The sequence below is a fragment of the Tupaia chinensis genome, unplaced genomic scaffold (genome assembly GCF_000334495.1).
Source record: "Tupaia chinensis unplaced genomic scaffold, TupChi_1.0 Scaffold000242_1, whole genome shotgun sequence".
Taxonomy (NCBI): Eukaryota; Metazoa; Chordata; class Mammalia; order Scandentia; family Tupaiidae; genus Tupaia; species Tupaia belangeri.
Window position 1 is genome coordinate 484,134 of NW_006159720.1, and position 25,687 is coordinate 509,820.

A 25,687-nucleotide genomic window follows, 5' to 3' on the forward strand; every position below is an offset into this window, starting at 1 on the left:
TCTGGACAAACTGTGTACAAAATTCACGGTCATATTTGAGAACCTGATAGTATGTAACATGGCTGATTCATGGGATTTATGTAAGATGTTGCAGACATTAGGCTAGTCTACAAAAATAAAAATGACTTGTTTATCAAATATTTAATTAACCACAGTAAGAAGCTTGGACTTTATCTCAGATTAATAGAAAATGAGAATCCAAGAATTGCATTTAATAAGTACACACAAGGGACCAGCAGTTAGTGAAATGGCTATGTCGCTGGACTCCCATGTGGTTGACTGTGGTTTGAGTCCCAAACCCATTGGCTTAAAATTTACTCTGGGCACTTGTGCATGCATGCCCAAGATTCTGAGAGGAGAATGGAGGAGATGGAATTGTGGCGTGGCCATGCCCTCATGGGGTGATTTTTAGCTTTCTACCTCTCTGTCTCTCTCTGTCTGTCTGGCAAGCGCACACACTCTATAGCAAAAACCTCTCTAAAGGGAAAAAAAATAAATTAAAAAAAAGTACACTCAAAACACCGTATGCACAAAAAGGGTGGCTAACAGAATAAAGATCAATAATCTAGAGAGTTGAGTTGTTATTTGAAGCCAAAACAAATAAAATATATTTGTTTTAAGTAACCAGCTTTGGGAAAAAAATGGGTTAAATAATTACTAATTTTCAACAGTTAATTATTTATTTGTAGAAGTTAGAGGAAAATATGTTTCATAATCATTTTTTTTCATTTTGTTTTTCACCTGGTACAGAACATAGCACCATATACTGAATTAGATAATAGATACTCCATGGGTCAGAAGGTGGTGTGGAGGTTAAGGCAGCTGGATCCCACATGGTCGACTTTATGGTTCAAGTCCTGGGCCCAGCAGCTTGAAAGTCACACTGAGCCTTTGTGCATTGGTGCACAAAATTCCAAGAGGAGACTGGAGGAGAGGGATTATGGCATGGTTGCCCTCCCCTTGGGGCATTGACTTCTAACTTTCTCTCTATGGAGAGGGCATACACTCTATAGCAAAAACAAAAATGAAAATAGATACTCCAAGGCATTTGAGTAAGGTAGCATTTTTTAAAAGAATTATTTATTTAATTTTATATTATTATTTTAAATTTGATCCGAGAGACAGAGAAAGAAAGGGAAAGTGAGAAAGTAAGCCCTCTAGTCCAGGACTTGAACCATAGTAGGCTATGTGGGAGTCCAGCACCCCAATCACCACACCACCTGCTGGCCCTTAGTATTTTTTTTTTTAATTGAAGAGATTTATTTGAACATGCTACATTTAGATATCCATGGGATATCTAACTGGAGTTGCCTAGTGAGCAACTATATGAGAGAGCTTCAAAAAGGACATAGAAAAGATTAAATTAAAGTACTAGGTGTTTTGTGTAAAATTTTTTGGAAATCCATATTCTTTTCATAAAATACATTTTTCACGAACTTTTTAACCATCCTTCATATATTTGTAACTGGAGGTCAAAGGAAAAATCTAGGCTAGAGATTCATATTTTTGCATCACTAATCCATAAATGACGTTTGCCCTATAGCATTAGTGGCAGCTCCCAACGAAAATATGCAAGTGACATGAATTAGCTTAAAAAGTCCCTAAATTAATAGTTTCATTTAAAGCAGAAGCAAAGGGTGTGTAACTATCAAGGAAAGCAAAAGTGAAGAGAAAAGATGAGAAAACTCCTGAAATTTTGGATGAAAAAATCCCAGAGATTTTAGTGACATTAAAAAAAAAAAATCCAAAAAACAAATATAAAGGAGGCGAGGGGCTGATGGCAGTGGTGTTCAGTACAACAGAGAAGTCAAATAAATCTTCTTTGGATTTAAGAGGAATGGGAATGTGGGTACCATGGAGTAATTGCACTACAATGCTGAGAAAAAAATACAACAGATTGAGATGTAAATGTGAAGGATGCAGTAAACCTTGATGACTTCTATAGAACATTCAGTATGAAGGAATGAAGAGAAGAAAGGTAAGGGGAATAAAGGTAGAGCTATAGAAGTCAGAACGCACTAACTTTCACTTGTATCTTTTTTTTTTTTAAAGATTGATGGGAAAGACTGAATAAATTAGCAGAGAAAGTAGATACAGGAAATAAGAATATGATATCTAAAATGTAAGATGAGGTATTATAAATGGAACACAGCCCATTATCCTCCTCCCCATCTCACCCATTAAAAAAAAAAACAAAAAAAAAAACAAAAAAAAAAACACCCAAAAAACAGAATAGTGGTGGAATTGATAACCAGAAATGAGAATATTTTAATTTTATTATGTTAAGTCCTTCTCTAATGTCAGAAATATCAGTCACTGAGCTAGGGCCAGGGCTTCCCTGGTAGCCTAGTTGTTAAGGGAGCTGAATCTCATATGTCTGACTGTGCAGCTCCATTCCCATCCTTGGAGGATTGAAGAAAATGCTGTACACATGTGCGTGCATAACCCAAATCCCAACAAGATGAAAAAAAGGAGGAAAAGGGATTGCATTGTGACCCTGTCACATTGTGGGGAAAAGAGAGGTGCTTTTTTTTCTCTCTGTCTCTGTCTCTCTCTTTCCAACAAGTGTATGCACTCTCTGGCAATCAAGAAAAGGAGATATCGAGAATATGAGATGCCATATATTAAATGTCTGGTATGCATGGAGACTGATGTTAACTTTGTGAAGGTCAGTGATCTGGATGTCAAGGTTTTCAATGAATAAGGAGTGATCTGGTATATAATTGTATAAGGGCCTGCTCTCATTAGGTAAGTTTATAGAAATGCAAGATATTAATAATAAATATGAGACAATACTTCAAGCATTAATAGTATCACCTGCAAAATTTGAAATATGTAAAGCTTCGAATTGAGAATACAAGTAGCCTGGAAGGGAGCTAGCAGATGGTGTAGTGTTTACGTTGCTAGACTCTCACATGGCCAATGGTTTAAGTCCCAGACCTGATGGCTTGAAAATCAAGTAGGTTACATGTGCGAGCATGTCCAAGATCCCAAGAGGAGAATAGAGGAGAAAGGATTGTGGTGCGGCCATACCTCCTAGGAGGTGATTTCTCATTTTTCCTCTGTCTCTGTCTCTCTCTCTTCAGCAAGTGCACACTATCTAAGCCAAAGTCCTCTAAAATAAGAGGGAGGGGGAAGAAGTATTCTGAAAAGAAGCAGGTTTTCAAGAAGCCAAGTATAATTTTAAGAAGAGAGGAATCAGGGGCCAGCAGATGGCATGGTGGTTAAGGGCACTGGATTCTCACATGACCAACCATGATTCAAGTCCCGGACCTGGCAACTTGCTTTCTCACTTTACTTCTCTCTCTCTCTCTCTTTCTCTCTCTCTTCTCTCTCTATCTCTGGTCAAATTAAAATAAATAAATAAATAAAGTTAAATAAAAATAGTTAAAAAAAAAAGAGAGGAATCAAATGATTGACGATGCTGCAGAGTTTGATAATATCAGAGCAAAGGGTACGTAGGTTTCAATTCAGCACTACATAAGTTCTAAATAAAACTAGTGCTAGGAGAGGTAAAAATTAGACATCATAAGTTAGTGATGTAATAAAAGAACACATAAAAATATTGAAAGGAAGACAAAGCTCTTATACAATTGGGATTACTTTCAGACTTTTACAGCGTAAAACTCAATTTAAATAATATTGATACAGGGGCTGGCAGGTGGTGTAGTGGTTAAGGACGCTCACATGGCCGAATGTGGTTCGAGTCCCAGACCTGGCGTCTTGCTTTGTCTTTCTCTCTCTCTGTCTTTCCCTGGTCAAATTAAAATAAATAAATAAAGTTAAATAAAATAATTATTTAAAAGAAAAGAAAAGAGGAAGTTTAAAAATAATAATAATAATAATAATATTGATACCATTAGGAACTAAAAGTAATTCACTTGGCACATAATATGAGATAGGGGTTGTTCTAAACACATGCCAAACACAAAATCATAGATTGCCTTTCTGAAATTGTATTTACCTATGGTTGATGGGGAAATTCTTGTCTTTCTCAAAGAAATTATTTGTATAATTATGAATTAAGGTGAGGGAATAAAGAACCAGTGAGTGAGTTATTCTACTTTACCCTGTGTCTGTCAGGAAGAGAGTTCATGTCCTTCAGTTTCCATATCTGAAAATGAAGGTAATACTCAGACTGTCAGTCCATAAGCTTGGTGTAAAGATAACCTGAGATAAAATAGTGACAAAATGATAATCGAGTTTATATCTCTTCTGTTTACGTGAAGATCATTAAAAGTTGACTTTTTAAATTAACCTGGAGCCAGTGCATACTTCTACAAACTCATCATAAAATTTTTTCTCTCCTACTTTTTATTTAGATGTTCTAAAATACATGATAATTATGTCTTTTGAATCACTTAATGTATTTTAATACCATCTTGTATATTTCAAAAAAAAGCAAGCACTTACTTTTCTGTGATTTTTTTCTCTTTAATTCACAAATATAACATAACTGAAGGAAAATCAATATATACAACAATACATAAAACAAGAAAATAAAAATTTTAAATAATCCCAATTTTTGTTAGAGAGACTGTCAGTCTCCAAAATTTTGAAGAGGACCCTTCATACTAACACTTAATGCAATAATTTTTTTTTGAATTTATGATCTCCTCTTAATTTAAATTATCCAAAAGAATGGGTATAATTTTTTAAAGTATTCAACAATCCTAAGAAATGATTTGCAATATATGTTCCAACAGATTTCCATCTTTATTTTCTCTTAGAAAAAAAAGGAGATATGATTGAGCCAGCAGGTAGTATGGAGGTTAAGGCAACTGGATTCCATTTGGCTGACTATGCAGTTCGGTCTGGGGCCAGTTGCTAGAAAATCAAACTGGAAAGGTGTGTGTGTACCCAAAATCCCAGGAGGAGAATAGAGAAGGGATTGTGGCATGACCATCCATTTCTCACTTTTCTTCTCTCACTGTCCCTCTTGGATGAGTACACATGTCCTATAGCAAAAAAATAAATAAATAAATAAATAAAAAGAAAGAAAGATATGATGTTAATCATTTAATAATAGACACTTATAATGGACACTACCCAAATGATATTTTTTTAATAACTAACTGTAGAAGTTTAAAATATCATCTTTTTTCTCTTTTTTTTAACAAATCCCCACAGAGAATTTCTACGTAGAACATATCACTTCATTCTGAAAGCAAAACTAACAAGAAGATACTCCTTTGAATGCATTCAACATAAGAACAGGATGGGTCAGAACCATCCCTTATCATTTTCTTGATTATCGACAACAGGAACAAGATTACTCAGAACATACGCTCTGAAGGATTTTGTAGAAAACTTTTCATGGCTAAAGGCAATCATTCATCAGTGTCTGAGTTTATCCTCATGGGGTTCACAGATAATCCACAGCTTCAAGCTGTTCTCTTTGGTGTATTCCTAGTGATCTATTTAGTTAGTGTCATGGGTAATCTTGGTTTGATTGTGTTAATCCACCTCAGTCCTCAGCTTCACACTCCTATGTATTTTTTCCTCAGCCATCTGGCTTTTGTTGATTTTTCTTTTACTTCATCTGTGACCCCAAATACCTTGATAAATTTTCTGTGTCAAATTAAAAGCATAACATTTTATGCATGTGCCATTCAGGTTTGTTGCTTCATCACATTCGTAGTTTGTGAACTATATTTGCTCTCAATTATGGCATATGATCGATATGTTGCCATCTGTAACCCTTTACTTTATGTCATTCTCATGCCTAGAAAACTCTGTATTCAAATGATGGCAAGCACATATGTGTATGGATTTGCTGTGGGTCTTGTACAGACAGTCGTGACATTTCGCTTGTCTTTCTGTGACTCCAATGTAGTCAACCACTTCTACTGTGACGATGTCCCTTTAGTTGCTCTGGCCTGTTCTGACACTCACGTCAAAGAGCTGATGCTGTTAATCATTGCTGGATTCAACACCCTCTGCTCTCTAGTGATTGTAATTATCTCTTATGTCTTCATCCTCTTTGCCATCCTGAAGATCCATTCTGCTGAAGGACGACATAAAGCATTTTCTACCTGTGCTTCTCATCTGACATCCATCACAATATTTTATGGAACGATTATTTTTATGTACCTGCAGCCCAAGTCCAGCCATTCTCTGAACACAGACAAATTTGCTTCAGTGTTTTATGTGGTAGTAATTCCCATGTTAAACCCATTGATCTATAGCTTGAGAAATCAGGAGGTGAAAAGTGCACTGAAGAGAATTACAGAAAAATTTTGCTTGGCTATCAAGTAGCCTTAAAATCACTGGACAGTTATGAGAGTATTTTGACCTCCATCTTATCTAAAGTCACAATGGTGATAAATAATTGAGCCAAATTCCTCACTTTAATTCCACAGACTCAGGGTATGTTTCATCTACTGTTTCATTCTCAGTAGTTTCAACTTGAAAGATATTTTGTAAATTTTGAGATCGTCATCAAGAAAGAATCAGTATTGGGAAATAGTGGTTTCATCTGAACTGATAATTTGATTAAAAGAGATAATTTGGTTAAAAGTCAAAATTTAATAGCAAGAATTTTTTTTGAGAGAGATTTTCGCTATAGGGCGCGTGCGCTCGCCAGACAGACAGAGACCGAGAGACAGAAAGTGAGAAATCACCCCCCAGGGGGAATGGCCACGCCGCAATCCCTTCTCCTCTATTCTCCTCTCGGGATCTTGGGCACGCACACACACGCGCCCAGCGTGAGTGTTAAGCCACCGGGTCCGGCAGGGGGAGGGAGGGGCGAAAAAAAAATACGTGGGAGTCCAGCGACATAGCCATTACACCAACTGCTGGTTCCCAATAGCAAGAATTTTTGTTGTTGTTAAGACGATAATTTATCTACTACTCCACTTTCTGTTCATTCTGTCAGGAAGGATACAACTAGAAGAGTTGCCTTTACATTGAGTATTTAGCAGCATTGGTTTTGTGTAATTTAGATCACTGAGGCCACTTCACACCATCGTAATCCATTGCCTGTTATATGTAAGTTTATGATTAGGAATTAGACAATTCAAAGATTTTGACTGAGAATTTTAACTCTTACGATCAACACATGTTTTCATGAGTAAATTACTTTACATTTCTATACTTCTGTTTCTTTATCTGCGAAAAAGCAATAATAGATTCTTTCTTCTTGAATAAGTGTGAGAATTAAATAGAATTATAAAGATACAAAGCATTGCACATAGTAGACCCACCCCCAAATGATAGTATTTTTTAACTAATAACTTTTTTTGTATCAGTAATCTTTCATTTGGTCTTACATAATAAGGAAATTGCTATTTTAGAAATATTTGGAAATATGACATTCATTTAAAAACTGACAAAATGAGAAAATATATAAAAACTAAAGAGTTACTTTCTTGTGATGTTTTAACAATTTATGTTTTTAAATTTCTTTGTGTGTATGTGTTAATGAACATATTTAGAAAAAGAAATTAACTTCCTTCATTTCTGCTATTTAAAATATTTATATTTTTTCTTAAATAAATGTGGTCAGTTTTACCTCTTTTAGCAAATATTAGATTACTAACTAAAGAACCTATTTAGTTCCAACTTTCAAAATAAAAATTAGCTACCATTTACTAAATGTTTTTCTTGTGTCAAGTGCTGAGTAAATGTATTAAATGGATTGCTTCATTTTATAACACACAAATGAGATGTAAATCTTCAAAACTATTTAATTCATTAACACCATACACCTTACAACTATAAGAAAGGAATCTAGTTCAGTTTTGCCAACAATAAGATTTAAATTTTAATAAAATGAGTTTATTTATTTATTCCATAAATAAGAAAGATAGAGACAGAGTCTCAATGTCATGGTCCACCCCCAGGTTCAATCAGCATGAATTATGGTCACGTGTATCAGTGTACTCAGGCAGATCTTCAGACACAGATGAGTGACATGCTCATATTGGTCTGTCTCACATACTTTCATGTTTCATCATTATTCCATCTGGCCCCAATTTTTAAATGACTGTCCTATACTTCCAACTAGAGTTATACAATATCAGTTTATCGATTGTTCAACCAAATGGTGATTAATAAAAATTAGATTTAAATAAAAATCCCTTATACGTTAAACAAATCGTAAGAAAAGTATGCGAGCCTAAGTGTGGCAGTGAAAATGCTCCTATCTCTCACGTTGTTCATTTATTCAGGAAAGAAAGTAAAAAGACAGGTCATCATGTATAAGAGAGAGGACTTTTTGCCTTTATTATTGTTTTACTATTAGTGATGTTAACTTCAAGTATCTTTGAGGATCTTCCACATCCCCCCAAAAGTCATTTTTAGCTGTTTTTATAAAGCCTGGCAGTATTTCACTTCAACATTTTACTTCACTGGGTTTCATTTATTGTTTTTTAACTGCCTTGGTTTAGAACCTAAAGAAAAGACCCTTAACAATTCCAAGGCACAATTTTCTCACTTATGAATCTCTACTTTTAGAAGAAATGATCTTTAATGATATTGAAACCTATGTAGTTACTTGCGTAATAAAATAGCAGCAAGCTATCCTAAGTCTAATTACTTAAAAAATGAATCAAGTGCTAAGAGAAAGGCCTGAGAAAAAGTATAATCCATAAATATGTAGTTACTAGAGGCTCTTAATTACTAGAGGCTTTTTAAATTTTTTTGGAGAGGTTTTTGCAAGAGGGTGCGTGTGCTCCCAAGAAAGCCAGAGAGACACAGAAAGCAAGAAATCACCCCCTGGGAAGGGATGGCCACCCCACAATCATTTCTCTTCCATTCTCCTCTTGGGATCTTGAGCACACATGCACACACACCTGGTGTGAGTTTAAGCCACTGGGTCTGGAACTTGAACTGTGGTCAACTACGTGGGAGTCCAGCGACATAGCCATTACCCCAACTGCTGGTCCCCTAAAGGATCTTCTTCATGGACTATATATAGTCTGAAATTACTTTTAATGCAGTCGAACTAAAATAATAATTAATAAAATAAAATGAGAACCTATGAATTGGAAAAAAAATACTTCAAACCATCTATCTAATGACTAATGTATAAAATTTATGAGAACTCATATAACTCAATGACATAAAATGCTAATTAAAAATGGGAAAGGACCTCTTAGCTATTTCTCCAAAGGCAATGTAAACATGACGAAAAGATACATGAAACATACTCAGTCTCACTAATCATCAAATAAATGTAAATCAAGAACCAGCTGTTAGCATAACGGCTATGTCTCTGGACACCCATGTGGCCATCCCCCCTGAGGGGGTAATTTCTTGCTTTCTGTCTCTCTGGTGAGTGCACGAATCCTATAGCTAAAACCTCTCAATAAAAATGCAAATCAAAACTTCTATGAGAAATCACATAACACTGGTTAGGATAAATATTTTTTTACAAAACAAGCAATAACAAGTATTGGTTAAGGTATAGAGAAAGGGCAACCTTTGTGTATCATTGGTGGGAATGTAAATTGGTACAGTTACTATGGAAAACAATATGGAAGTTCTTGAAGAAATTAAAAAAGATCTACACATAACACAACAATTTCTGTTCTAGACATATGCCTAAAATAAATTAATTCTCTACTGGATAAAGATATCTGCATTCTATTCATTGCAGCCTTATTCACAATAGGCAGGATATGAAAACAACCTAGATGCCTATCAATAAATTACTGGATAAAGAAATTGTGAAGTATGTGTATGAGTGTGTGTGTGTGTGTGTGTGTGTGTGTTTATAATGAAATATTGCTTGGCCTTGAATAAGGAAGAAACTTTTATTTGCTATAGTATGGATTAATTTGAAGGACATTATATTGAGAGAAATAAGCCAAACACTCACACACACACAATTGCATGATCTTTTTTATATGTGAATTTTTAAAAAGAAAGTCAAGAATACAGAAATAAAGAATAAAACAGTGTGAGAGAAAATGAGGAAATGAGGAAATGTAGGACAAAGGATATAAATAGCAGATATGTAGGATAAACAAATGTAAATTTCTTATGTATAACATGAGGGCTATAATTAATAATAGTGTATTGTACTCATGAGTTTTGTTAAATGGGTACATTTTAGATGCATTTGCCCCAAGATGTAAACTATGTAGGATGATGAATACGTTAATTTGTTTCACCGTAATAGCCATTTTACTGTATCCCATAACATCATGTTGAATATACACAATAAAGTTATTTTCTACAAATGAAAAGAAATAGGTGTCTCTGAACTAAGAACTGAAGGACTATAAGAACATTATGAGCAAGCATACCTGGGGACAAAATCAACAATGTTGATTTTGGTGGTTTTACTGAGTGACTGGTGTTTTGAGACATGACCTCAGTCATGTAACACAATTCCTAAAGTGCAATTGTAGAAATTGCACAAACTCTATCTGAGTGGAATTTTCTCAAAAAATTATAAGTAGACAGGGACCAGCAGTTAGTGTAATGGCTATGTCGCTGGACTCCCACGTAGTCGACCGCGGTTCAAGTCCCGGACCCAGTGGCTTAAACTCACGCCAGGCGCGTGTGCGTGCGTGCCCAAGATCCCGAGAGGAGAATGGAGGAGAAGGGATTGCAGCGTGGCCATCCCCCCTGGGGGGTGATTTCTTACTTTCTATCTCTCTGTCTCTCTCTGTCTGTCTGGTGAGCACACGCGCCCTATAGCAAAAACCTCTCCAAAAAATATATATATAAGTAAAACTACCTTATGATACAGTAATTCCACTACTGGGTATACAGATATATATCCAAAGATAGGAAATCAATATGTCAAAAAATATAGAAATTCTTTTTTAAAAATTAATTATTTTATTAACTTTATTTATTTTAATTAGACCAGAGGGGGATTTAGCATGTATGCACACAAGAGAAAGGACATATGAGAAAGCAAGCTGCCAGGTCCAGAATTCGAACCATGGTCAGCCATGTGGGAATCCAGCACCCTTAACCACAATGCCACCTGGTAGTCTCCCCAAAATATATTAACTTCTATGTTTATTATATCACTATTCACAATAGCTGAGATATGAAATCAACCTAAGGGCCTAACAGCTCATAAATGGAAAAAAAAAGTGTATATATGAACAATGGAACACTATGCAGATATAAAAATGGATGAATTCTTGTCAGTTGAGGCAAAATAGGCGAAGATAGCATAAATAATGCTAAGTGAAATAAGCAATGCTCTAAATGACAAGTACTATAGCTCAAAGCCCATCATCAGAATTTAAAAGACTCAATTGCTTAGAAGTAGAGACTGTAATGGTAACTACCAGAAGACAGGGGTGGACTGTAGTGAGATGGGGCAAGCTTGTTTAACAGATACACGTGTGATATAAACAAGTCTAATGGGTTATAGAATATTATAGCACAAAAAAGTCTTAGTGACAATTTAAAATGTATCGTTTCCTCCTAAATACCTAGTAGAGCAAATTTTGAATGTATACAACACAAAGTAATGTTGAATGTCAGAGATCATGGCTTTATTCATCCCTTGTTTTGATTATTACACGTTATATACATGCTTTGAAAAACCACAATGTGCTTCACAATGATGTTCAACTATTAAATTTAAATGAGAAATAAAAATTTTAAAAATAATTATTCAAAATTCTAAGGAATTAAAATTATGTAAAGATATGACAACATCAATTACTGTTAAAACATCACTGCTTCGAGTAATTCTGTGAAGCAAAAGGTATACAGAAAAACTAAAAAAAAAAAGAAGTTTTCCTCAGGTGAGTCATCAAGATTCTATAGACCTGAATTTCTTTACTTACTAAAAGACAGACACTTCTATTTGTCATGTATGTGAAGTGTGAGAATATTGTGCGTACCTGTCAATGTAAACATACTCTCACAAGACACAGTGTGGGGAATGAAAACTCTGAGCTTCTCTGTTAAATCTGTTTTATGAGCCAGAGATTCTAGAAATCGTCATTACACAGTATGTACATCTATAAAATATCACATTTCATCCCATAAATATGTTTAATTATTATTCGTCAGTTTAATAAAATAACAATAAAAATAAAGAAAATATGTAACTTCAAAAAAAAGACAATTCATTCAACTCACAAGATAACACTTTCTAAAAGTGTATATGAGTCATTAACAAATGAAGTGAAAAAGAGGAAAAAATATCACCTTGTATTGCAAACCTCAAATTGTATTCTATATAGTGACTGCCAGTATCATTTCCTTCTAAAATGGAAAAATAGTAAGTTAATATTAAATCACTAGCTTAACTACTTATCATGAAATGTCAAAATAATAGACATAGCAAATCTCTAATGTCAAAGTATATGTGAGAACCTATAAGGATGATTGAATAAAGAGTGGCATAAATAATAATCTAAGACATTTCTAATGTTAAATATATACAAATGCATTGAATTTATTCACTTCAGAGTATAGCTTCTTATGAACTAATTATATTTTAGAATATGAGAAAACATTTCAATCTAATTCATCTATACAATACCCTTCACTTTTTTCCCTTGTGAAAGAGAGAGAAAGCGAAAGGAAGACAGAGATATTTTTACAGTGTCTCATGGAATCAGTATCTTGTTCAGTTCAATTAGCAGGGATTACAAGTAGGTAGCTGAATGATTTCTAAACTCCCAAACCATCGTGTTGCTGTTATGTAACAGTCATCACATCTGGGACTGTAATATCCTTAATTTTTTCCCCTAAATAATAATTTATTTATTTAAATTTGTTTTATTGTTATTTTTAAATGTGATCAGAGAGAGACAGAGAGAGAGAAAGGGAAAGTAAGAAAGCAAATTGCCAGGTACAGGACTCGAACCATGGTCAGCCATGTGGTAGTCCAACACCTTAGCCACCACACCATCTGCTGACCCAATATCCTTAATTCTTAACAGCCATAGTGTTAAGAAAAAATATTCAGTTAGGTTTGAAGTTACATGCATAATTTTCATGTTATCAGTTACGAGACATTAATAAAAAATTGACACCCAGAACTAACAGTTCATACATCATTTTTTTTGAGAGAGAGAGAGATTTTTGCTATAGGACATGTGTACTCAACAGACAGAAAGACCAAGATAGAGAGACAGAGAGACATAGAGAGACAGAAAGTGAGAAATCACCCCCTCCCCCAAGGGGGGATGGCCATGTTACAATCTCTACTCTTCCATTCTCCTCTTGGGATTTTGGGCACACATGCACATGCACCTGATGTGGGTTTCAGGCCTCCAGGTCCAGGACTTGACCTACTGGTGACCACGTGGGAGTCCAGGGCTTTAAGCACTGCCTCACCTGCTGGTCCCAAGACTTTATACACCTTATGTTTGATTGTAATAAGTAGGAGTACTTGATGAAGGATCTGGCAAGTAGTAGAAAACCCAATCAGGTTTCATCTCTCTTACTTAATGACTGATAAACCTTTGAGAGCTCAGTGAATTAACCTTATATAAAAAACATTCATGCAACTTACATAAAGACCTTATGATTATTAGATATTATTTGAAGCACTTCATAAAAATTAACCTGCAAAATTGTCCAAACAGAACAACCATTAGAATGAGTTCTCTTCTTTTCCAGAATTGGGAACAAAATCACAATATGGTCAATGGTCTGAAGTTGCACAGCTAATAAATGAAAGAAATAATACTCAAACTCAATCTTGTTCCAGAGTCCCAAACACTAACAAGTACTTTATGCTGTCATTGCTGGGGATATACATATGTGTGTTCTCACGTGTTGGCATCTCTATGTTTATATTTGAACATGATCTCAGAGATTGTCAAGACTGTAATGGCTTAAGTAGAACTCCTCAGATCATACTGACTTTTCTGCTTGGATCCTTGTACAAAGTGTAAAGTTCTATTAAAATAACAGCCACATTTTCAGTTAGTTGAAAAATAAGTAGAAGAAAAAGTTGGTTTATTTATCTACTTATATTTAATAAAGTATTATTATTGTCTCATTTTAATATCTTTAAGGTCTCACAACTTTTATTCAAGGCTTTCTTGGAGGCATCTTTTACCTCTTTGTTCCTGAGACTATAGATGAGGGGGTTCAACATAGGGATCACCACTGTGTAAAATACAGAAGCCATTTTATCTGTGTCCAGGGAATGGTTTGATTTGGGCTGCAGGTACATGAAGATCAGCGTGCCATAGAATATAGTAACAGCCACCATATGGGAGCCACAGGTGGAAATGGCCTTGCGTCGCCCCTGGGTAGAGCGGATCCTTAAGATGGCAGCAATGATAAAGATGTAGGAGATGAGGACAATGGAAGATGAACAGATCATATCAAAGCCAGCAAAGGCAAAAATTAGAATTTCCTTCATGTGTGTGTCTGAGCAAGCCAGAGCTAGGAGAGGAAGGTCATCACAATAGAAATGGTTAATTACATTGGGGCCACAGTAAGTCAGACGGAAGGTGATAATGGTGTGGAATAGGGCAACCAGAAAGCTGTATATATATGGAACTGCCACTAGTTGGATGCAGACTCTTTTTGACATCACCGTTGAATAATGCAGGGGACTGCAGATGGCAACATAGCGATCATAGGCCATGGAGGCTAAAAGGAAACACTCAGTGATCATGAAGGTGAGAAAGCAGCCCAGCTGTGCCGCACAAGCATGGAAAAGAATAGTGTTGTGTTCCACAACAAAATTCACCATCATCTTCGGTGTAATAGCGGATGAGTAGCAGAGGTCAACAAAGGCCAAATGACTGAGGAAGTAGTACATAGGGGTGTGAAGTCGAGTGTCAATCCTGATTAAGGTAATCAATCCCAGGTTGCCTATCACTGTGACCAGATAGACAACGAAAAACACCACAAAGCAAGGGGTCTGAAGTTCTGGCCGATCTGTAATTCCTTTGAGAATAAATTCAGTGACATAAGTAATATTAGCTTCAGCCATTTATTTTGGCAGATTTTGCTGCAATTGAAGAATTAAAAGGACACTTCTCATGATCCTTGCTAGGGTTGAGTGAAGGTGGTCACTGGCGTGTTCTTGCCTGGAGTTGTGTCATCATGTGGACAAGACTACATCTTAACTCTCTAATAATATTCCATTCTCGCTCAAGAGAGGCAAATCTTTTCTTTTAGAATAGTCTTCTTAAGAATTGGTTTAGCTTTGATTTTAGAAAATAAGGGAAGATATTTATTACAAATGAAATATTCTGAAACATTAAGATAACTAACTAATATTTTAGTATTATTTGCAGCCACTACTTTTTATATTCATATATGAATATAGCAGTCTCTAAAAAATCACAAATAAAATCATATTTATAATCCTTTTTTTAGTTTGTACATACTCCTATAAAATAGACAAAAATATATCAAAAAATTTTAACAAAAATCAAGCAGTTTATAGACCTTTCCCCATAAATGAGTTGTCAATATATTTCAAGGCCTTAACATATCTAAAGCACTTACTTCAGTTGGTTGTACTTGTAGGAACATATTCAAATAAGATATTCAATTATAGTTTCATGAAAAAAATATAGCACATATGTTCACAGCATTTTACATATATACATATATATTATATAACAAAGACAGAGAGAGATTAGTGGAGTTTTTTTTTTATGACTCTTTAAGAGTAATTATAATTATTGGGACCAGCAGGTGGCATGGTGATTAAGGTGCTGGACACTCCCACATGGCCTACCATGGTTCGAGTTCCAGACCTGGCGGCTTACTTTCTCACTTTCTCCTCTCTCTCTCTCTCTATCTATCTCTGTCTGGTCAAAATAAACTAAGTGAATGAATACATTAAAAATTAAATAAATAATTCTTAAAAAAAGAATAATTGTCATTATATTTCTACCAGTCCTAAAAACAAGACCAATATCATGAAGGTAAACTTTAGATTATTTGAGTTTTATTTTTGCGCGTGACTTTATTTTTTACCAAATAGAACCATAAAATATTAACAAGAGACCCAGCTATTAGCTACCTATCCAACTGCAAGTTTCCATCCTCAAGTTGGTTGAAAACACCTTGGGCATGTGTACATATGCCAGAGATGTTGACAAGCTTGAAGGCATGGACAGGGCATTATGGCATAATGAAATCCTGTCATGGGTGCTTCTCTCTCTCTCTCACCTATGTGTGCTTAAGATCTCTATCATAAACAAAACATATACAATTTTTAAAATGGCAAGAGTGGAACCCTGAGAGATTAGCATGTCTAATTCACTTTCATATTTCTTATTTTTTTAAGATATGATTTTATAAAGTTTATTTTATACGATCATTGTACATCATCACAGCTTGTAAAATGCATTTTCCCAGCATCTACTGAATATACTGCACACCAGTCCCGTTAAAGATATCATATACATTATCATCAACAGAAAAGCCTCCATTTCTGTGTCCCTTAAATATCTTGCCTCTCTAATTTTCTCCTTGATTCCCTTCCTTCATCCTGCCCCACCTCTCATCCTTCTCCCACACTGTCTCCAGGATCTGAAACCATTCTCCATGCTTCTATATGCTCCAATCTTTTAGTTTCAATCATATTTCAAATTTATCATTATTTTATCTATTGTAATAAGATGCTGTTCTTATCAGATGGAATCTACTTAGTGCTAAATTAAGATGGTTTACTGCTGGGGCCAGCAGGTGGCATGGAGGTTAAGGTGCTGGACTCCCACAAGTCCTAGATCTGGTGGTTGATGACTTGCTTTTTCTCTCTCTCTCTTTATTTTCTCTCTCTAAATCTCTGGTGAGTACACATGCACTCTAGCAAACTGAATAATAATTATAAATTTTAAACATTAAATAAATAATTTAAAAAAATAAGATAGTGTATTGCTAACTTAACAATGAAGATTCCCTCCCATTATACCTGATTAAAAGTTGAAAAACACAAGTCTATGGCTATGGTAACAGACAGTGGATGGTATATTATGGGTGTGACTGGGTGTGCTTGAACAAAGAGCCATATTTGTTAATTATCATTGTGCTAACTAAATGTGAAGTGACTTGCTCCTTCTCCTCTAATATTAGCGATGGAATAAGAAAGCGAGCAGACTCATTCATCTAAACTATCAAGCTAAATGTTAAAGTTTAGAGAAGACACAAATGAAATCTCTTATTTACTGATGATTTGTTATATTTTCCATCTACTCGATAAAGGTGAAATTGCAAGTGCTGAAATTTCAAAAAGTTAAGCACGTGGGACCAGCAGTTAGTGTAATGGCTATGTGGCTGAACTGCCATGTAGCTGACTTCGGTTCAAGTCCCGGACCTGGTGGCTTAAACTCATGCTGGGCACGGGTACGTGTATGCCCAAGATCCTGAGAGGAGAATGGAGGAGAAGGGATTGCAGTGTGGCCATCCTCCCTGGGGGGTGATTTCTCGCTTTCTATCTCTCTGTCTTTCTGGAGAGCGCATGTACCCTATAGCAAATACCTCTCAAAAAAAAAAAAAAAAAGTTAAGTACCTAATGCTGTTATTTCTAATAAATAACTGTTTAATTAAAAAATATTCAAAATTAAGAATTTTCTGACTTCCATATAGGACTTAAACATACTCTTTTTTTTCTTACAAAACCTTTCATTTTAATTTCAGTTATAAAGGTATGATTTGAATATTAATTGAGAATAATTATAAGGTCACCACATAATGTAAAATAAACCAGTTTCACTGAAAAATGGTGCCAGGAAAAGAGGTTTATTTATAATTTATTATAAATTTTTACCTAACAAAGCCCATCTGTGTATTAGGATCTACATTATTGTTATTATATAACTTCAAGATTTGTGATGGTTCTATGGTACATAGAAATCAAATCAGAGGGAACCATATGACAACATAAATACATCAATGAGAGGGACCAGTAGATAGCATAATGACTACATCACTGGACTCCCACGTACTCAACCATAGTTCGAATCCCAGACCTGGTGGCTTAAACTCACTCTGGGTGCATGTGAGTGAATGTGTGGCCAAAATCCAGAGAGGAGAATGGAGGAGAAGAAATTGTGGTATGGCCATCCCCCCGGGAGGTAATTTCTTGCTTTCTCTCTCTGTATCTCTCTGTCTTTCTGGTGAGGGCATGTGCCCTATAGCAAAAACCTCTCTAAAAAAAAAAAATCAGTGAAAAAATTAGCAATGGTGGAAATTTACTGTTCAGTGATATGTAATAGTTTAGTACCATTCTACAGTAGAAAAACTGTAAGTTCATGGTGAGTTACATATTAAGCAGGAGTTTGGATCTCAAAGTGAGTAACTTTAAAAAATGACATAAAAACATTATTGAAACAGGGAGGTAGTGTTGCTATATTTTGATCAACTCGACTGGGGAGAAATGTTCACATATTGAAATGATCACCTTGTAAGCTAAATAATGTGATTGAATGTATTTAAAAAATGTAAATAAAAATAAATAAATAAAAATTTAAAAATAAATAAATAAAATGAATTGGGTTGGGAAATTAGAGAAACATAGTAGTAACATGTTCTTAGTGAAGAATTGAAATATTGATTTTCATTTATATAAACTGCCAATAATATTTGTATCTACCTTTAAGGATGATTTTGAAAATTAATTGAGATAGTAAAAAAAAAACTTAACTGCAGCAAAAAAAAAAAAAGACATAAAAACAAAATTACCCAGGGAACCAGCAGTTAGCGTAATGGCTATGTCGCTGGACTCCCACGTAGTCAACCGTGGTTCATGTCCCGGACCCGGTGGCTTAAAACTCACGCCGGGCGCGTGTGCGTGCGTGCCCAAGATCCCGAGAGGAGAATGGAGGAGAAGGGATTGCGGCGTGACCATCCCCCCTGGGGGGTGATTTCTCGCTTTCTGTCTCTATGTCTCTCTCTGTCTGTCTGGCGAGCGCACGCGCCCTACAGTGAAAATCTCTCAAAAAAAAAAAATTACCCATGAAAATCTGTTAAAATGCTCATAAAATAAAACATGTATGCTTTTACATCTACCCTACACCTCTTTGGATTATGTTAACAAGGCTTTACTTTTTTAATGTAATTTTAAAAATTAATTTATTTACATTTAATCACATCTTTACACTGTACATTTCTTTTCCAGCACAAATACTATGCATGTCAGTCAAGCCAAAGATATTACTCTATAACTTATCAGCAAATAGCCTTCATTTTTTTTGTCAGTTAAGCATATTTTGTCTTGTTTTATTCTTTCCCTTTCCCCTGTCACCCATCCATACTAAACTTTTTTTTCCCACATTTTACTGATTCACAAAATTCTTTAAACTAAAAATATGGACAGAACTGGAATCTAATTACAAGTGCACTGTAATTTTCTTCTGAAACTCTTTTAAATTAATGAATGTACTTTTTCTTCAGAGCCTCCAGTTAGTTTCTAGGTTGTTCTGAGGTAATCATCGACCGAGCTGCAGAGGCACCTTATGTACCTGCAGTGGGCTACAATTGTTCAGACCTGGTGACTTCTTCAGCCATCAAATGCTTCCTCCATGTCTCCAAAACACATAAAAATGACATTATGACAGGGAATCAAGGGGGAAAAGAAAGAAGCGAAGCATTTGACAGATACAAAAATAGAAAATTATCTGTTGATGATACCATGTATGATAATAACTTTATCTGGTCTAATATACAAGTGTATTCATGCTAGGGAAATTCATTTTGCAAGCTATATTGATATACAGTGATCAAATGTATAAAAACATGACATTATATAATATGAAAAAAAGTTGGGAAACACTGGTTTTAGTCTGATTGCCTTTGCGTCCTGGTTAAGACCACTTTTCTTGTTAAACAGCATTAGGTAGATGCTGTGCCAATAGGTTTCTATTTTATTTCAAGATTTAAAAATTAGTATTAGTTTTTTGAGGAATCTCCAAATTATTCTCCACTCACATTGTAAGCTAAACAATACGATTGAATGTATATACAAAAAGAAATAAATTAAATTTTAAAAATTCAAACAAAAAAAGTAAAAAAAAAAAAAAATAGTATTAGGACCAACAGATGTTGGAGTGGTTATTTCACTGGACTCCCACATAGTCGACTGTGGTTCGAGTCCAGAACCCAGAAGCTTAAAACTCATGCTGGGCATGTGTATATATTTGCCCAAAATTCTGAGAGGAGAATGTAGGAGAAGGAAAAGGGATTGCAGCAAAATCATCCTTCTCACCCTGCCCCAAGGGGTGATTTTTTTCACTTTCTGTCTCTCCAGTGAGTGTGCATGTCCTATAGCAAAAATCTCTCTCAAAAAAATATTTAGTACATACATATCTATACTTCACATTATAAAGAACATTTTATCTGATGTTTGTTGTTTCTAACATTCAAGGATGGAATTTTTTAAAAGACTTAATAGCATTTCAATAGAGAGTCATTTACAGAGAACTGCCTTCATGAGAACATTTTAGACAGGATTTTTCTTTCCCCATCTTTCTCCTGCATCAGCCATTTGGTAACAAGCTTTCTCTTTTGTGGGTACCACTGCAAGTTAGAGGGTAAATTCTAAGTTATTTAATTAACAGAAGTTATTTAAAAAAAGTGCAAGAGAGAGAGAAAGCATGCAAGAGAGATAAGAGAGCAAGAGCAGCAGATTAAAGTGGTATTTTAAGAATAAACAGATACCCTTTAGGAGTGCTGAGAAGTGGAGTATAATGGTAAAATGCAGTTAGGATGTATCCTGATTCTATTTAATAACCAGCTCACAAGAAAAAAGGTCTTCAGTGAAGAGTAGGCGTACTGCTACAGGTTGGCTATTGGTTCCCCATACAGACCCTTCCTAACTCACCTGCTTAGCAGTGATCCTGGCTCTTAGTGAGCTCATCCTGAAGTAACTTGGTTGATTTATTAGTTTCCAGGTTCCTATGGGTCTAAATTTGATTCTCTAGAGGTATCTGAAAGCTGTGACATTTTCTCCCATGTTTCTCTCTCAATATGTGTGAGTGTGACAAATTATATTGGAGTTTAAAAAAGTGTCCTAACCATCTGTATTCCTGAATGAACCATACCTCAAATACACCCCTCATATATGCCCATGATGGCAAATGTGGGGGCTACTACTAGAAAGAACAGAATACGACTGTAACACTTGGTTCATTTTGATTAAGAACTAAACATTGTTTAATGATAACAGCTACACTTCAATCCTGAGTAATTTGCTTATAAGACATTGGGCAAGGTCCAAAATTTTTTAAGCCTCAATGTCCTCAATTAAATAAAAATTATACCTTTATAACATCCTTGTGAGCATCGAATGATTTAATGTATGTAAAGTGTTTGGTAAACTCTCTGAAAGTAATGAGTGTTAAAAAAGATAACTTGTTTCAAAAAAATAAGACAAAGTTAGAGCCATAAATAAAGCCAAGATATTCCAAAATCCTATACAAAAATTTAAAACTGTTTGAGTTTCTTTCTTGAAAATCTGAAAAGTTTCTGAGTTTATGAATATTTTCTTTTGGCTATCTTTAACAAAGACGTTCTTCATATATCATTCAAGTTCTAGATTTATTCCAAGATGTGTGTGTGTGTGTGTGTGTGTGTGTGTGTGTGTGTATACGAATCATCATTCCAAAGTCTACCTCTAGTTATCATTTATACATTATTCTTTCTTTCTTCCTTTCTTCTTTCTTTCCTTTTTATTTTCTAACATTCGGTCACTGATAGAAAGTAAATTTTCCTAGCATGAATATATTCTGTTTTAGTCCATTTAAGATATCACTATATTCGTACTGTCCATCCCATTTTAACCACTGAATGTATTATCCTTTCTAATTAATTTGCCTCCCTGTGGTCCTCATATAGCCCTCATATATATCCTTTTTTTTTTTTTTTTTTGAGAGAGAGAGAGAGATTTTTGGTATAGGGCTCATGTGCTCACTGGAGAGACAGAGAGACAGAAAGGGAGAAATCATCCCCTGATGGGGACGGCCATGCCACAATCCCTTTTCCTCTATTCTCCTCTCAGGATTTTGGGCACGCATGTACATGCCTGGTATGAGTTTTAAGCCGCCACAGTAGACCAAGTGGAAGCCCAGCAGCATAACCACTGTGCCATCTGCTGGTCTCGGCAAATATGTCTTTTAACAGAAAGGTGTGATGCTTTTATTTCTTCACTTGTTATCACTTTAGAACACTGAAGAACATTAGTTGTGTAGTATATTAAAAACATTTGTTGATTTGTCTTATTCACATTTTTCTAAATCAATATTGAGAAGAGGAAACCTTTATTTGAAATGCTAAAATTTAGTTTCTCTTCAAATTTCAAGCTATTGAATATCATTAGATGTATGTGTATGTAAAACAAAGCTTACAACAGTAGCAAAATTCTTAAAATTGTTATCTACTGCTTCTAGTTTCTCATAATGCTTTACTTTTTTAGATCCACCTTTCCATCTGTCATTGAGGCCAGTCTTTTCTAGGCTGACTATTGATAAACACAATGGAAACCCATGTCACTGATTGCACATTCACCTTCCTCCTTCCAGCTTTTACTCCTTCCAGAACCTTATTTTTATAGACTCCTTTGTACACTCACCCCTTCAATGATCAATAAGTATTAAATTTATTACTCTATTTTAGATACCTCCTCTCAGCTTCAGGACTCTATATCTGATACCGAGTATCAACATTATAGTGCGTAAAGACAATTCACATTCTACATGCTCAATTCCAAATTTCAAATATCCTGGCTCCAAATTTGTCTCTTATCCTATGTGCTCTATCATGGTGAGTGGCACTATTATTCACCCAACAGTGTAAGTCAAATACTACAATTTCATTCATTTTTTTTTTTTTTTACATTTTTGCCATAGAGTGCATTTGCTTGCCAAAAAGGAGAGAGACAGAGAGAGAGGACCTGAGAAATCATCTCCCCCCTGGGACCAGCAGTTAGCGTAAGGCTATGTCGCTGGACTCCCACATAGTCGACCACGGTTTGAGTCCCGGACCAGGTGGCTTAAACTCACACCAGGTGCATGTGCATGCGTGCCCAAGATCCCGAGAGGAGAATGGAGGAGAAGGGATTGTGGTGTGGCCATCCCCCCTGGGGGGTGATTTCTCGCTTTATATCTTTCTTTCTCTCTCTGTCTGTCTGGAGAGCCCATGCACCCTATAGTGAAAACCTCTCAAAAAAAAAAATAGAAAGAAATCACACACACATGCACACACGCGCACACACACACACACACACACACACACATGGAGGGTGACCTTGCTACAGTTGCTTCTCCTCTATACTCCTCTTGCAATCTGATCTTTTGCATACACACACGTATCCCCATAATGATTTTCAAACCACCAGGTCTAGGATTCAAACTGTGATTGGCCATGTGTGAATCCAGCCACCTTGACTTCCATGCCACCTGCTGACCCATGTAGTAATAATTCTTGACCACTTTGCTTTCTTTACCAAATTTTATACTTAATTTACTTCTTAGGTGTTCAACTTATCAGGCCTTTCCTTCCATCCGCATTGCCATATTCCAGTCTTACATAACATCATATAGTTTCTAAGAGTGTTAAAATATCATTGCAGTATTATTAGTCTCTAGTAAGCTGCTTGAAACAAAAATCCTATTGAATAGCAATGCTAACTCAGAAATTTTCACAGATCTCCAAACATTCTTAGAATCAAGGACCAATTTTATCCATTTACATAGGATTCTGGATGATCTGACCTAGGTTTTCCACTCCAGCTCTGCTGATAACATTGAAGGGTTATCGCTTCTCGGCCTTTTGGCTAAGATCAAGTGTAGTAACATTGAAGGGTTAATGAATAAGATGACAGGTAAGGATGGCATACAACTGACCATAAATTGAGATGCTGAGGTTGAGCCGTTATAGAGTGATTATTACATCAATTCTTCTACTTATGTTTTTGTTTGAAAATGTTCATGACAAAAAGTGTTTTTTTGAGAGAGATTTTTTGCTATAAGGTGTATGCACTTGCTAGAGAGACAGAGAGAAAGAAAGCAATAAATTTCCTCCCTTGAGGGGTGAGCCATGCCACAATCCTTTCTCCTCTGTTCTCCTCTCAGGATCTTGGGCAAACATACACACCACCCAGCAATAGTATTAAGTGGCCAGGTCTGGGACTCAAATCACGGTCGACTACGTGGGATCCAGCGATGTAACCATTATGCCATCTACTGATCCCAAATTAAATAATTTTTTAAATGATAACAATATTTCACAAGTACTAAGATCCGTAAAATCTATGGGAATCAATAAATTGGAAGGATAAAATCTTACCAAAAATCAATCCCCAATGTACTGCAGATAAAAATAAAATTTAAATACAATAGGAAAATAGCTATAACAGTGTGAGATACATTATGTAATATGTACGTTAAATAAGACGTACAGCAAAAGGGTTCAAACTAACAAGAACCTGAAGATATAAAATGTTTGGCTAAGAAATGTAATGGAAATGATAATAGTCTCTCATGTCATCATTTTCTTTTGAATGGCTTTCAGATTATTCTGCTAGTTTTAGAAGAAGAACTAGAAAAAGGAGGAGGAAGAGGAAGAGGAAGGAAAAGAATAAGAAAGAGGAAGGAAAAGAAGAAGAAAAGAAGAAAAGGAGGATTAAAGAAGAAACTGAGTTGCCACAGTAGGTAAGGCCCTGAGGTAAAGGACCAGAGTACTTGCCTTCAGATGGCTCATAGTCCAATAAAGAAGTCATAGATAGAACTACAATAAAAATTAAAAACCTAGTAGTGAAACAAGATGGCACAGAGCATGTGGTGATAAATTATTTTTTTGTCTCTCTTTCTATTGGGGATCAGGTAGAAACAAAAGTAAGTGAACATAGTAAAAGTTCTTTTTAAAAGCTAACTTTTGCAGAGACCAGGTAGTGGTGCAGTGGTAACACAACTGGACCCCCATGGCTAAGGTCTTGGGTTTATTTCCCAGGACATCCCTGTGCTTTCCAGGCATGAGCATGTGTACCTGTGATCTGGGCTGACTGAGGAGGTGGATTTTGGTGTGAAGGAATTCTTGTTAGGAATTCCTCTCTCTCTTGCTCATGGAAAAAATATGTAAACTTAAAAAAATAACTTCTGAGCTTATATTTGAAAGATGATAATATTGTTCAACATTCACAAGTATTCCAGTAACACAGTAAGCAGCAAGCACTATCACAGCCATGAAGAAGAGGGAGTTTCATGGCAAGTAGGGAGGAAAATAGCAGGGGAAGTATCAAAGCAAGGACTGTGGTCTTTATAGAGTCTTATAAGTCATACTCATGAATTTGGTCAAAGTCTTATAGAAGAGAGGAATAATAGAAATATGTTATATATAAGACTGATATCATCAGAAAAGGCATTTTTGAAAAGCCCCTCAACAAAATACGTGCTTAACATGATAGAACACCATACAATGAATTTGAGAGAATGATATATGGGAAAATTAACAGAAAAAAAATTAAATTAAAAGAAGGCACACATTATAATTTGTATGTATAAACCTAACAAGATAATTAAGTGATTTATGTATTTAGTTGGCTATTACCCGGGTTGTATTATTGGATTTATAGTCAGAGGACAGGGAATCTTGTTTGAAGGATAAAAGAGCCACTTCAATAAGGTATGTCAAATAATTTAATAATATATGTATAAGTGTGTGTATGAGAGGACTTTAAAAAATTATTAAAAAATTGGGACCATCAGTTAGTGTAATGACTATGTTGCTGGACTCCCACGTAGTCAACTGTGGTTCGAGTCCCGGACTCAGCGGCTTAAACTCA

The 25,687-nt window shown here is 35.4% G+C and overlaps 2 protein-coding genes and 1 non-coding gene across 3 annotated transcripts; 2 read left to right on the plus strand and 1 right to left on the minus strand.

Annotated features, from left to right (window-relative positions):
• The first annotated feature begins 5,316 nt into the window (after positions 1-5,316).
• On the plus strand, positions 5,317-6,258 carry LOC102473379 (olfactory receptor 5AL1). The gene has a single exon (XM_006148725.1). The coding sequence runs from the start codon at positions 5,317-5,319 to the stop codon at positions 6,256-6,258; it is 942 nt and encodes a 313-aa protein (XP_006148787.1).
• Positions 6,259-13,936: 7,678 nt separating this feature from the next.
• On the minus strand, positions 13,937-14,887 carry LOC102473789 (olfactory receptor 1038). Its single transcript, XM_006148726.1, has one exon. It carries the CDS (start codon positions 14,885-14,887, stop codon positions 13,937-13,939), a length of 951 nt encoding a protein of 316 aa, XP_006148788.1.
• Positions 14,888-23,660: 8,773 nt separating this feature from the next.
• On the plus strand, positions 23,661-23,852 carry LOC114007845 (U2 spliceosomal RNA). The gene has a single exon (XR_003549429.1). It is a non-coding gene; the product is annotated as a U2 spliceosomal RNA (small nuclear RNA).
• The last annotated feature ends 1,835 nt before the right edge of the window (positions 23,853-25,687 follow it).

Bases quoted from the DNA above. Each gene is read 5' to 3' on its own strand.
- LOC102473379 (XM_006148725.1), top strand. From the start codon at position 5,317: ATGGCTAAAGGCAATCATTCATCAGTGTCTGAGTTTATCCTCATGGGG.
- LOC102473789 (XM_006148726.1), bottom strand. From the start codon at position 14,887: ATGGCTGAAGCTAATATTACTTATGTCACTGAATTTATTCTCAAAGGA.